The sequence below is a fragment of the Manis javanica genome, chromosome 17 (genome assembly GCF_040802235.1).
Source record: "Manis javanica isolate MJ-LG chromosome 17, MJ_LKY, whole genome shotgun sequence".
In the NCBI taxonomy this organism is placed as follows: Eukaryota; Metazoa; Chordata; class Mammalia; order Pholidota; family Manidae; genus Manis; species Manis javanica.
This window is the reverse complement of record NC_133172.1, coordinates 3,309,566-3,319,598: the sequence shown is the minus strand read 5'-3', so window position 1 is coordinate 3,319,598 and position 10,033 is coordinate 3,309,566. Positions and strand designations below refer to the sequence as shown.

At 60.5% G+C, this 10,033-nt stretch overlaps 1 protein-coding gene across 3 annotated transcripts; it reads right to left on the bottom strand.

Annotated features, from left to right (window-relative positions):
* Positions 1-94: 94 nt before the first annotated feature.
* MBOAT7 (membrane bound acylglycerophosphatidylinositol O-acyltransferase MBOAT7) lies at positions 95-9,726 on the bottom strand. Of its 3 annotated transcripts, none has more exons than XM_017671150.3 (8): positions 9,464-9,726; positions 8,658-8,736; positions 8,425-8,554; positions 7,745-7,871; positions 5,840-5,999; positions 4,727-5,087; positions 2,774-2,950; positions 95-1,104 (listed from the first exon to the last, which is right to left on the bottom strand). In XM_017671150.3, exons 2-8 carry the CDS (start codon positions 8,731-8,733, stop codon positions 717-719), a joined length of 1,419 nt encoding a protein of 472 aa, XP_017526639.3. In that variant the 5' UTR covers positions 8,734-8,736; positions 9,464-9,726; the 3' UTR covers positions 95-716. The 3 variants fall into 3 exon arrangements, with proteins under 3 accessions (XP_017526639.3, XP_017526640.3, XP_017526641.3); XM_017671151.3 differs by lacking the exon at positions 9,464-9,726 and adding an exon at positions 9,342-9,429; XM_017671152.3 differs by lacking the exon at positions 9,464-9,726 and adding an exon at positions 9,148-9,311.
* Positions 9,727-10,033: the final 307 nt, after the last annotated feature.

The following is a 10,033-nucleotide window of genomic DNA, read 5'->3' as shown; positions in this document are numbered from 1 at the left end:
GCTGCCCTGAAAGGTGTCCCAGCAGCTTAAGTTCACAGATGGCAGTGTGATTCCTGGGAGCGGAGCAGGGGCACACGGCTTGGTCACCCACACAGTCTTTGAGTAACACTTTATTTAGAGAAATTTATACATTTCAACTCTGTCTCAGGTGACAAGTGTGTGGCAGGAGGGCTGGGACCCTGCAGTGGCTCAGACGGAATTAGCAAGACCACAGTCCAGAGGCCTGCTCACCGGCACCTGTTTCCCCTTTATGAAATGGGAGGGTCACGTTTGAAACACTGAGATAAAAGTGGTGCAAAAGCCACAAGGAAGAGGTTCCCCGCTCCCAGAACCTGACCTGCAGTGCCTCCCCCAACACCCTGGGCCAAAGAAAGGAGATTTGCCCAAGAAACCACAGCATTTTGGGGGTTAGTGAAGCTGTCTCTGAATACCTGGAGGCTGGGACAGGGACAGAGGGAGATTCTTGCCTGGACATCCTGATTACAGGAGGGAAAGGTGACTTTCTGGAGCCCGCAGGCAGGGGACGCCCTAGCCTTACTTCACCAGTGGCAGGGTGCTGAGCTGGGCACGTGGGAATCCTCTCCAGGCCTCTCGCCAAGCTAAGGACTCTTTCTGGGGAAGGAGACAGCAGCCTGCTTCACAGAATTCCCGGGTAGAAGCTGGCAGTGGGTGGGGGGACGAGGGGCCGTTGGCCGGCGGAAGGGGTGCTGTGGCGCTTACTCCTCTCGCAGACTTTCTGGGGAGAGGCCAGTGGCCTGGGACGCTGCCTTCCGCCGGCTGGGGCCGCCCCCACCCAAAGCCAGCCCCAGCCCCAGGGCCACCAGGGCCACAATGTGGATGCAGAAGTAGATGGAGGCCCAATACCGGAGGGTGTCGCCCAGCGAGAGCAGCACGAAGCCCATGCACATGTAGTCGTAGGCGCGCATCTTCAGGAACCAGTGTGCCCAGTCCCAGGCCTTCTGGCCCCCAGGACCGAGCCGCCTCCGCAGGGCCGACTCCAACCGGCCCTCAGCGGCCAGGCACAGCGGGATGGTCAGGAAGCTCAGGTAGTAGCCAGGGTGGAGGCCATGCCAGTAGGCACTCAGCAGCATGGTCCAGGCGCTCCTGGGGGAGGGGCTGGGGATCAGGACCCGGAGGCCCAGGCCCCCAGCCCTCCTCCCGCAGACCTGGGAATTCTTTCTTTTTGGGAACCCAGTTAACCCCTCTGGTACCCCTTTCCCTCAGGACCCATAAAGCCAAGCCCTCAGACACTTCCTCTTCTGGGGGTCCAGGACTATAAATTCTCATCCATGAACACTCAGAACTCTCCAACCACAGACCCATCTCCTTATGGACCCCAAAATGCTATCTCTTGAAGACCCACAGATTCAGACTCTGACCCCCACTTTCCACGGAGGGCACAGGAGGCTTGGCCAAGGACTGTGGCCTGGGAGTGGGGGGGTCTTCCCTGTCCACAGGTACTGACTCCCCCCCGAAACACTCAGGCTGCTCCAGTCAGCTGCCAAAGACCTTCCATCACACACAGCCCAGTGGTCGGGCCTGCCTCCACCACACTGAAGCGCACGGCACTGCCTGCCACAAAGGATGCCTCCTCGAAGCACCTGGCTCCCTCCGGGAAGGAACACCATCCCGACTGCCCTTGCAGCTCACTGGCTGCGTGTGTCTGTGCTACTCCTCGTCGTCGTCCCTGGTCTACACCAGGGTTCCTCAATCTCAGCACTACCGACACTGGGGTCATTCTGTGCATGGGGGCTGACCCGTGCATCGCACAAGGGTGAGGATGCAGATGCCGGAACATGCCCCGGTTATGCCCCAAACCATCGCCAGGTGTTGCTAAAAGCCCTGAGGGTGCAGCACAACCACCCTGGGTTCCCATCTGGATGTGGGCACCCCCCCAAACACCCCTATGCTTCAACCTGATGCTTTAAGTATTGTCTGCACCTGATGATGGTCAAGTGTCTCTTCTGACCCCAGCCTTACCCATCGTGCGTGGGGCACACGACTAACTGCATACCCAGTGGCCCACTGGAAATCTGATGTCATCCCACAGTCATTGAGGCTAAACCCAAGTCTTCCTTCCTCAACCCACCCGCTCCCAAAACTTCCTGCCACTTACCCCCTTCTAGGGAAATGGCCCTTCCGTGCCCTCAGCCCTCATGCCCTAGGCATCACTTTTCATTTGTCTCCCACGCCCAACATCTGGTGTGTGCCAAGCCCTGACTCACCTCTGAGGTCCCTCCACTCCCGGGCTGCTGCTCCTTATGCCCACCTGGCCCCTCACCTCCCACCGGGTCAGCCTCCAAATCTGCCCCCTGCTTTCTCTCCTGCCCCCTCCCACCACAGCAGACCTACGAGTCATAAATGACATCCCGCCTCTGCTAAGCCTGGCTCCGGGGATGCTATCACCGCCAGCTTCATTGTCAGGATGCGTCCTGACCTGGGTCTGGTGGCTCCGGCAACTAACCTCCCTGAGCCTCGGTCAGATGGGGGTATGAGTTCCCCCCTCCTCAGGCTGTAACAATAATGACGCCTGGCACAAAGCCTCCACTGGAGAATATCGGGCGAGCTAAGAACAATAATGCTACCGTGTGGCCAGCGCTCACCTGCCAGGTGTCACGAGAACACCTCACACCTGGTCTCGCGCACTGCTTTCCGCCAGTGAGCAGCCCGCCCGCCGGGAGACACCGACGCAGCGCTGCAGCCCCGAGGACCGCAGCCCCAGCCAGGCAGGCTCCTGGGAGACGCGGTTGGGCAGCGCCCCGGCCGGGCTCACCTGAGGACGTAGGAGCGGGCAGGCGCGCTCCTGTAGATGTACTGCGCCAGCCACCACTGCACCGTCATGTTCCAGTGCCGCATGCCATCGCGCACGCGCACGCAGAAGTCCGTGCCGTAGCAGTCGATGTTGCGGACGGTCTCATAGTCGTACTCCAGGGAAGCCGCCTTCTCCGGACTGGGGGGTGGAGGGTGAGGGTGGGGGACAGACACGCAGCTCAGCCAGGCCCCTCCCGAAGCCGCTACTGTCCCAGCCCCGGACGCTAAGGAGGGAGGGTGGCCAGGCAGCAGCCCTCTGGCTGTCACGTCTGCTGGGGAAACAGGGCAGAGTAGCCCGGAGGGAGCCTTGCCTTTGTGGGACAGCTGTACAGTTCACCAAGACTGGGGGTCTGCCCTTAGTAATGGGCCCAGAAGAGCCAGTGAGCCTTGAGGGGTTACAGTTGCTAAGCTCAAGTCCTCAGCAGCCGGGCCCTGCACTGGTCTTGGATTCTGGGGAAAGGCCATTCCTCAGCAAACGGGCTCAGGATATTCAGAGTGTGGCCCCTTCTAAGCGGCCAGACACTGCAGTTGCTAGGGAGGAGCCCTAGCCCACAGGACACCTGGACGGTCTGTTGCTAGAGAAAGGGCATTCCTTAGCAACAAGGCCTAGGATGCTTGGAAAAGCTTCTGGAAAGGGCCTTTCGTGCTATTAGTACGTATGATTGCTCAAGAAGTGCCATCTCCAGCAATTTGATGGTTCCTGGGTCCTTGGTGCCAACACCCCCAGCATCAGGTAACCACCTCGGCCCGCATGAACTGCTGTGGCTTCTGGTAACGGGAGAGCAGCCATCCATCAGGAGCGGGCCCAGCAGGCTTGGAAAAGCCTTCGATTCCTGCTCGTCACTGTCTGTGGGATGTCCCCTCTAGGAACTGGAGCCTGCCCGTAGTTTATAGGGCACTGCCTTAAATTCTCGTGGGGGCACCACGTCCCCCTTGACCCATGGCAGCTTATGACACTAGGGGGGGATGGCCCTAGCAGGGAGAAGCGATTCATAATTTACATCGTTGGGCTGCTCCCCCAGCCCAGATCCAGCCCAGGAGGAAGGCGCACCATGGCTGCTGCAACAGAGGGGCAGGCCACTCCTGGTTGCTAGGGGTGTCATTTCCCTAGCAACATGAGCAATTCTTCCTTAGCAACAGGACAGCCCATGGTTACTGGCAGTGCCACTTACCTCACAATGAAGGAGCAAGGGGAACCACATTACTAGCAACAAGGTCACCCACAGGGTCCAGGGGTTTCCTTGGCAGCAGGAGGAAGGCAGCCTGAGCTTGCCAGGGGCAGTGCACCCTCCTTTAGAGGACAGCAGGGTCAGGAATGCCATTTCCTTAGAAACAGAGGGCACCTGCAGGCTATGTGATGACATCCCATGGGGGGGCCGTGGCAGGGCAATGGCTCCTAGCAAGAGAGGGAGTTTCCAAGCTGCCGTTTCCATAGCAACGAAGAGCCGGCCTGCGGCAGGAAGGGGCAGCTCACAGTTCCTAGGGAACCTGCTTCCCTAGCAAAGAGAGGTGGTCCAGTTGCTAGAGAACTGTTTCCCTAGTAACAAGGGGCTACCCATCACAGCCCAAAGATGGTATCCCAAGCAACCAGGAACAATCGGGTTAGTGGGGTGACACTTCCATGGCAACAGAGGGGCAGCACATGGTTGCTAAGGTACCTCCTTCCCTTTTCCAGCAAGAGAGAGCAATTCACCATCCATGGGGTGACGGGTGCTATCAACAAGGGGCAGTCCGCAGGTATCAGTACTCCTTAGGACGGGGGGTGTGAGGGGGCGGGCTGCACTGGCCAAGGGGAACACTCTGCGAACAACAGGCCTGCCCCCCTGCTCCCCACTCCCCTGCCTGCTAAGGGCAGGGCCAGCCCACGGTGATGGGGCCTGCCGGGTCTTGGGCAGCCTCCCTCACGCTGCCTGACCTGCTGGGGGGTGGGTATTGGAGGGTGGGGCCGCCCCCGGCCCGGGCTTTGGCGGCCACGGGGTAGGCCCCGAAGCCAGCGGCAATGCAGCCGCACTCGGCAGCAATCCAGGCCACGTAGAAGCGCATGCGGAATGCGAAGAAGACGGGGATCATGTAGAAGAGGCGGGCGGGCAGCGGGCGGGCGTAGAAGGCGTCCTCACGCACGGCCTCCAGTGGGAAGAGGTGCGATGACAGCAGGAAGAGCAGCCCAAAGAGCGGGGCCGGCCAGGCGCGGCGCAGCAGGGGCCGCAGGCTGGGCACAGCCTCTGGGAAGGGCTGCTCCAGCCAATCCAGGTACGTGCGGTAGCGGAAGAAGGGACCTGTGGTGGAATGCAGGGCAGCGGGTCAGACTTGGGGGCTCGGGGGGCAGCGATGGGAGGTGTGAAAGCCAGAGGGAGGGGACAGACCCCAGAGAGAGAGGGGCAGACTCTCAGGCGACAGGACAGCACTTTGTATGAAATCATGGCCTGGCGGAGGAGGGGGCACTGGGGAGGGGCAGAAGTGACAGGTGTTACAGGCCCTTGTGTCCCAGAAAGACCGCACAGTGTGTGACGCCATTCCCAACTGCTCAGAATAGGCAAATCCATAGAGATCGAAAGCCGATCAGTAGTTTTCAGGGCTGGGGGCACGGAGGTTTTGCAGGTGGGGGTACGGATGACTAAAGGGCCAGGATTTCTCTTAGGGGTGAGGAAATCGTATAACCTCAGGGTGAGATGGCTGCACAACTGTGACTACTGAGCACTGGGGCGCCGGAGGCGGCTCTGAGTGGGTGAATGCCAATTACAGCTCAATAAAGTGGTCGTAAAAATGAGAATCTTCCATGAGTTCAAAGTTAATGAAAGATGTTTTCCAACACCAGAAAGGGACCACAAGCCGCACGTATCTGGATTGGCTGGAGCAGCCCTTACCTATGTCCCTAGGTAGCAGAACAATAGGTTTATACCCAACTTTTCTCCTTTATCTCCTGTTCATTCCCCCTATACTACAAGGAGGTACTTAGGCTGAGAATGGTTGCTCTCCACTCCTCAAGAGCCCAGGGACCATCGGGAGGCAGGCCTGGGCAGCTGCTCACCTGTCATGATCCCCACATAGCAGTAGCTGTAGCTGAGTGTCTCCATCAGAGAAGGCACGTCCGGCAGCAGCCCCAGGCTGGGCCCCTTGCTGAAGCCCGTGGCCATTTCCTTCCTCTGGGCCATGTGCAGGTCCTGTACTTCACTGGCCAGACTCACCAGCTGGAGGAAGGGGCAGAGGACAGGTCAGCCCCTGGCACCTTCCGCACACCCACTGCCCTCACACTCCCCCCCTCGGCAGCCCAGATGCTGCTGTGCGCAACAAGGTTCAACTCCAGGGCAGTTCTGAGCATCTAGGGTCCTGGGTAATGGCCGCTCTGTGCCTCCCACTGGCTGGCCTCCCCAGGGCCCACTTCTGGGCCTTGATCATCCTCCTACGTGTGTTCCTGGCTCTGTAGACTCGGCACTCATACCCCTGGTCTTGACTTTTCCCTGCAGCCCCGAATCTATTCATCAAGTTGCCTCTAGTCATCAAAACCCAGCTGTCTGCCGGCACCCCCAATTTAATACGTTCAAAGTGGGACATGAATTTACCCACTCCCCCGAGTGGGTCCTCTCCATCTCTACCCTAGGCAAAAGCCACCACCACCCAACCAATTGCTCAGGCTAGAGACCTTTCTTGCTCCCCAAGCCTAATCCCTTAGGTCTCTCAAGTCTGTCCTTTTCATTCTGCCTCCAGCCCTTCCCACACAGACCCAGTTTCCTCTGGGGTCAGTTGACAGGGTGCCCCAGGCGCAGGTGGAGGAAGGCAGGGCGAGGGCTGAGCTTTCACTCCCCTGTGAGACCACCTTGGGCCGTGACCCCTGATGGATCTCAAGGCGCATAGCTCTACACATTTCCTTCCAGGTGCCATTGCCTGGCCCCCTCTCATCCCTTGGGCCCTGGCTCCCCTGCAGCTGGCCCAGGATTCCTGCACTTCCCTGTGGCTCCCGCAAATCCTGCTCATTGTTCTAAAGCACTCCTCACATTATCCTCAATGCAGCGCTTCCTGCAGGGGCTCTCAGTGGCCTACTGACAGCCTGCGTCACCCGTCCGATTGTCAGCTGGACTTTGACCAAGGAGACCTCCCACAACCCACCCTGCCCCTTTGGCTGCAAGTCTCTCAGCCTCCAGAGCGAGTATTTTTAAACATGTAAATCTGGTCACATTACCTCTTCTGGCAACAAACCAAAAACCCTCTTCAGTGGATTGCGGGCCCTACAGGAAGGAGTCCGAACTCCTCACCTTGGCCCACAGGCCCGGCCCCTGATGCCTGTTCACCTTCCTCCTCTCGGCGAGAGGCGCCGTGGCTGATGCCAAGTCGTAAGGCCCAGCCTGCTCCCGTACTCACCCTCCCTACATCTTCTGAAAGGCTTTCTCCCACTCTTCCCTTAGCGAACCAACTCCTGCCTCTTCCTGAACCCCCCTGGGGACACAGGACACTGAAGAGACCCGGTTCGCTACCTTGCAGGACCATTCTGCCCACAGACATGTCACCAGATCCCAGCACACAGTAGCAACTCATGTCTTTAGTCTGGGGTGGGACCTGGGAATGTTTCCACCCATCTTCCTGGGGAATTTAGAGCCAGAAGTGGGTGTCCTGCTTTTGTGCCCTCAGATAAGTGCCTTCCCCGCAAAGCTGGTTTTCCTCTTGTGCAAAATGGCTTGCTACAAAGATGCAAGGAGAAATACTGGTAAGCGCTTGGCGTGGCCTTCAGCACACCACAAACTCCAAACACCTACAGGTACATTACTTTGCGCACTTCCTTACCCCAGGTTGGTGCTGAGCGGGGAAGACCGGCCCCAGGGCAAAGCCTGTGGACTTGTGGGAGAAAAAGTCCCGTCCCCAGCCCCCGTGGGAGTGGCTGCGAGGAGGTGAAGTTGGGGAGGTCCGCTGGCACACAGGGAGGGCCGGAGCGGAGGCTGACCTTCAGTGTGAGCAGCAGCTGGACGGCATTGGTGAAGGGCGTGGGGGTGGGCAGGCCCAGCAGGCTGAGCGCGCGGAAGAACAGGAGGTAGGAGAAGGTCCAGGCGAGGGCCAGGGCGTGGCAGGAGCTGGGGGCGAAGGCAAGAGGCCGCTGTGCGGGGCGCGGGGCCCCAGCCTCGAGGTCCCCACCTCCCCCAAATTCTAGCTGCAAACCCTCCCCCGCGTTCAGAGACAGAAAATGCGGGGAGGGGGGCAGAATGAGCGTGACGGGAAACAGCAGGAGAGGGGAGACAGCCACATGGGAATGCCCCCAAACAGCAAAGAGGGAGGGGAGGGTTAAGGGAAGCTTCAGGGTGAAGCCCTGCAATCCTCATTTTTTCTGGGAGAGGGGAGAAGGGAGAGAGAGAGTACACGGATAAGAATGGCGGCAGGCCCAACAGCCGGGCATCCTCCTCTTCTCTCCTGAATACATGACCTGTGTGTTAAGGACCAGGAAAGACACACGGGGACAAGACCCAGGAAAAGGCAGAAGAGGAAGAAAAACAGCAGATGACACAGAGAATCAGAAATAAGTGAGAGACACCCAGAGAGGGAGGCAGGAACCAGTAAGACCCAAAGAGGAAACAGGTCGCTGCCTCCTGCGGCTGGGCCTCCCCTGCCTCCCCCACCCGCAATCCTCACCAGGGCTGGGCCTGAATGAGCGCCCAGGTCCCAAGGATGGTGATCAGAGAATGCAAAGTGTGGGGGCCACAGGTGAACAGGGTGAGCCCCAGGCCCACAGCTGCGGATCCCCATCTCTTCAGCCCAGGTCCTGCAGGAAGAAGGGAGCATAAGCCTGGAACCTTCCCGGGGAGCGGGTCCCCTGCCGCCCCAACCACCCCGTTATTTTCCACTGGGGAGGGAACTTGACTCACCAGCTTTCTTAAAGAGGAAGCCGATGGGGATAGAGATAAGAAGAACCACTAGATACGTCCACTCTTCGGGCGACATGGCCTGGGGGAGGGCGGAGGTTAGTAGTGAGAGCCCAGGAACGGGGGCGGCCAGCCCCTCCCCCGTCGAGGATTAGGGAATCTGCCCCTCGGCCTCCAGCTGTGGAGGATCCTGGAGTCCTCTGCTCTGTTTCTCCCCTCGGAACAGAGGGATGGGAACCTCCGGGTCCTTCCTCCTTTGCGGATAGAGAAATCCAACCCACCCCTAGGCCCCCTTGTTGAGAACCCAGAATACCAGACTGCCCAGCCCCCTCCTTCTTCGAGGACCCAGTAATCCAGCCCCGCTCTTTGTGAACGCAGAAATCAAAGCTACTCCCGTGTTCTTGAGGACCCAGGTCCCTAAGCATCGCTCCGTTGAGAACCCAGAAATAACCCCTCTCCCGGGCCCTTCCTAGGAGAGCCCAGAATTCCAGACCTCTCAGCGCCCCCCCGTCTTGCAGGATCCAGAACCCCAGCTCCTCCGTTTGAGAACCCGCGTCTCCAGACCCCCAGCTCCTCCTGGGGAGGATTCAGAGGAGCCCAGGCCTCCACCGTGCGCCTCTATCGTAGGCTCCGATAGATCCCCATCCTGCTGGCCCCCCCAGCCTCAGCCACCCTAGCTGCGCGCACCCCGCGCGGGTCGGACGGCCACAGCAAAGCCACGGGCGGCTACGCCACCCCTGGTTCGGCCGCGCTCCCTGCGCCGCCCTCGCCGCTTGCAGCCGGGCCTCAGCGCCCCGACCCAGGCCCACCTGCTACCGGCTCCCGCCCTCCGGGCAGGTCCGCGGTCCGACCACGCCTCCCCGCCCAGGACGCCCCCGCCTCCCTCAGAGCTGCTCCGTCCGGGGCCGCGTCCGCGGCCCGTCAGGCTGGGGGCAGCGCGCGGAAGCAGCCGGAACCGGGCGCCCGGCAGCACAAGCAAGCGGCCGCGCGGGGACCCGCAGCTGCCCAGCCGCGCGAACGCCCGGGGGCGGGGCCTCGGGCTCGGAAGGGGCGGGTCCAGGAGCCTCGGGCTCGGAGGAAGGCGGTGTCCCGTGAAGGCCGCGGGGCCTCCGCTTCGGCTTCCTTCGGGCAGAGTCGGGAGGCAGTTTGGAGGCGGGGCCACAAGCTTCGGCGTACTTCGGGCACAGTCGAGTACTAAGAGGTCTCGGTTAAGATGGAGGAGGGGCCAAGATCTGTGGCCGGATGTGGGCGTGACCACGGCGTCGAAGCCCTTCGGAGACCTTCGGGTGCTAGTGACGGGTATGAGAAGAGGCGGAGGCTCGTATTTTAGGAGGGAGGCGGGGCCGCAGGCCGGCCACGCGAAGGGGCGGGGACTTGGA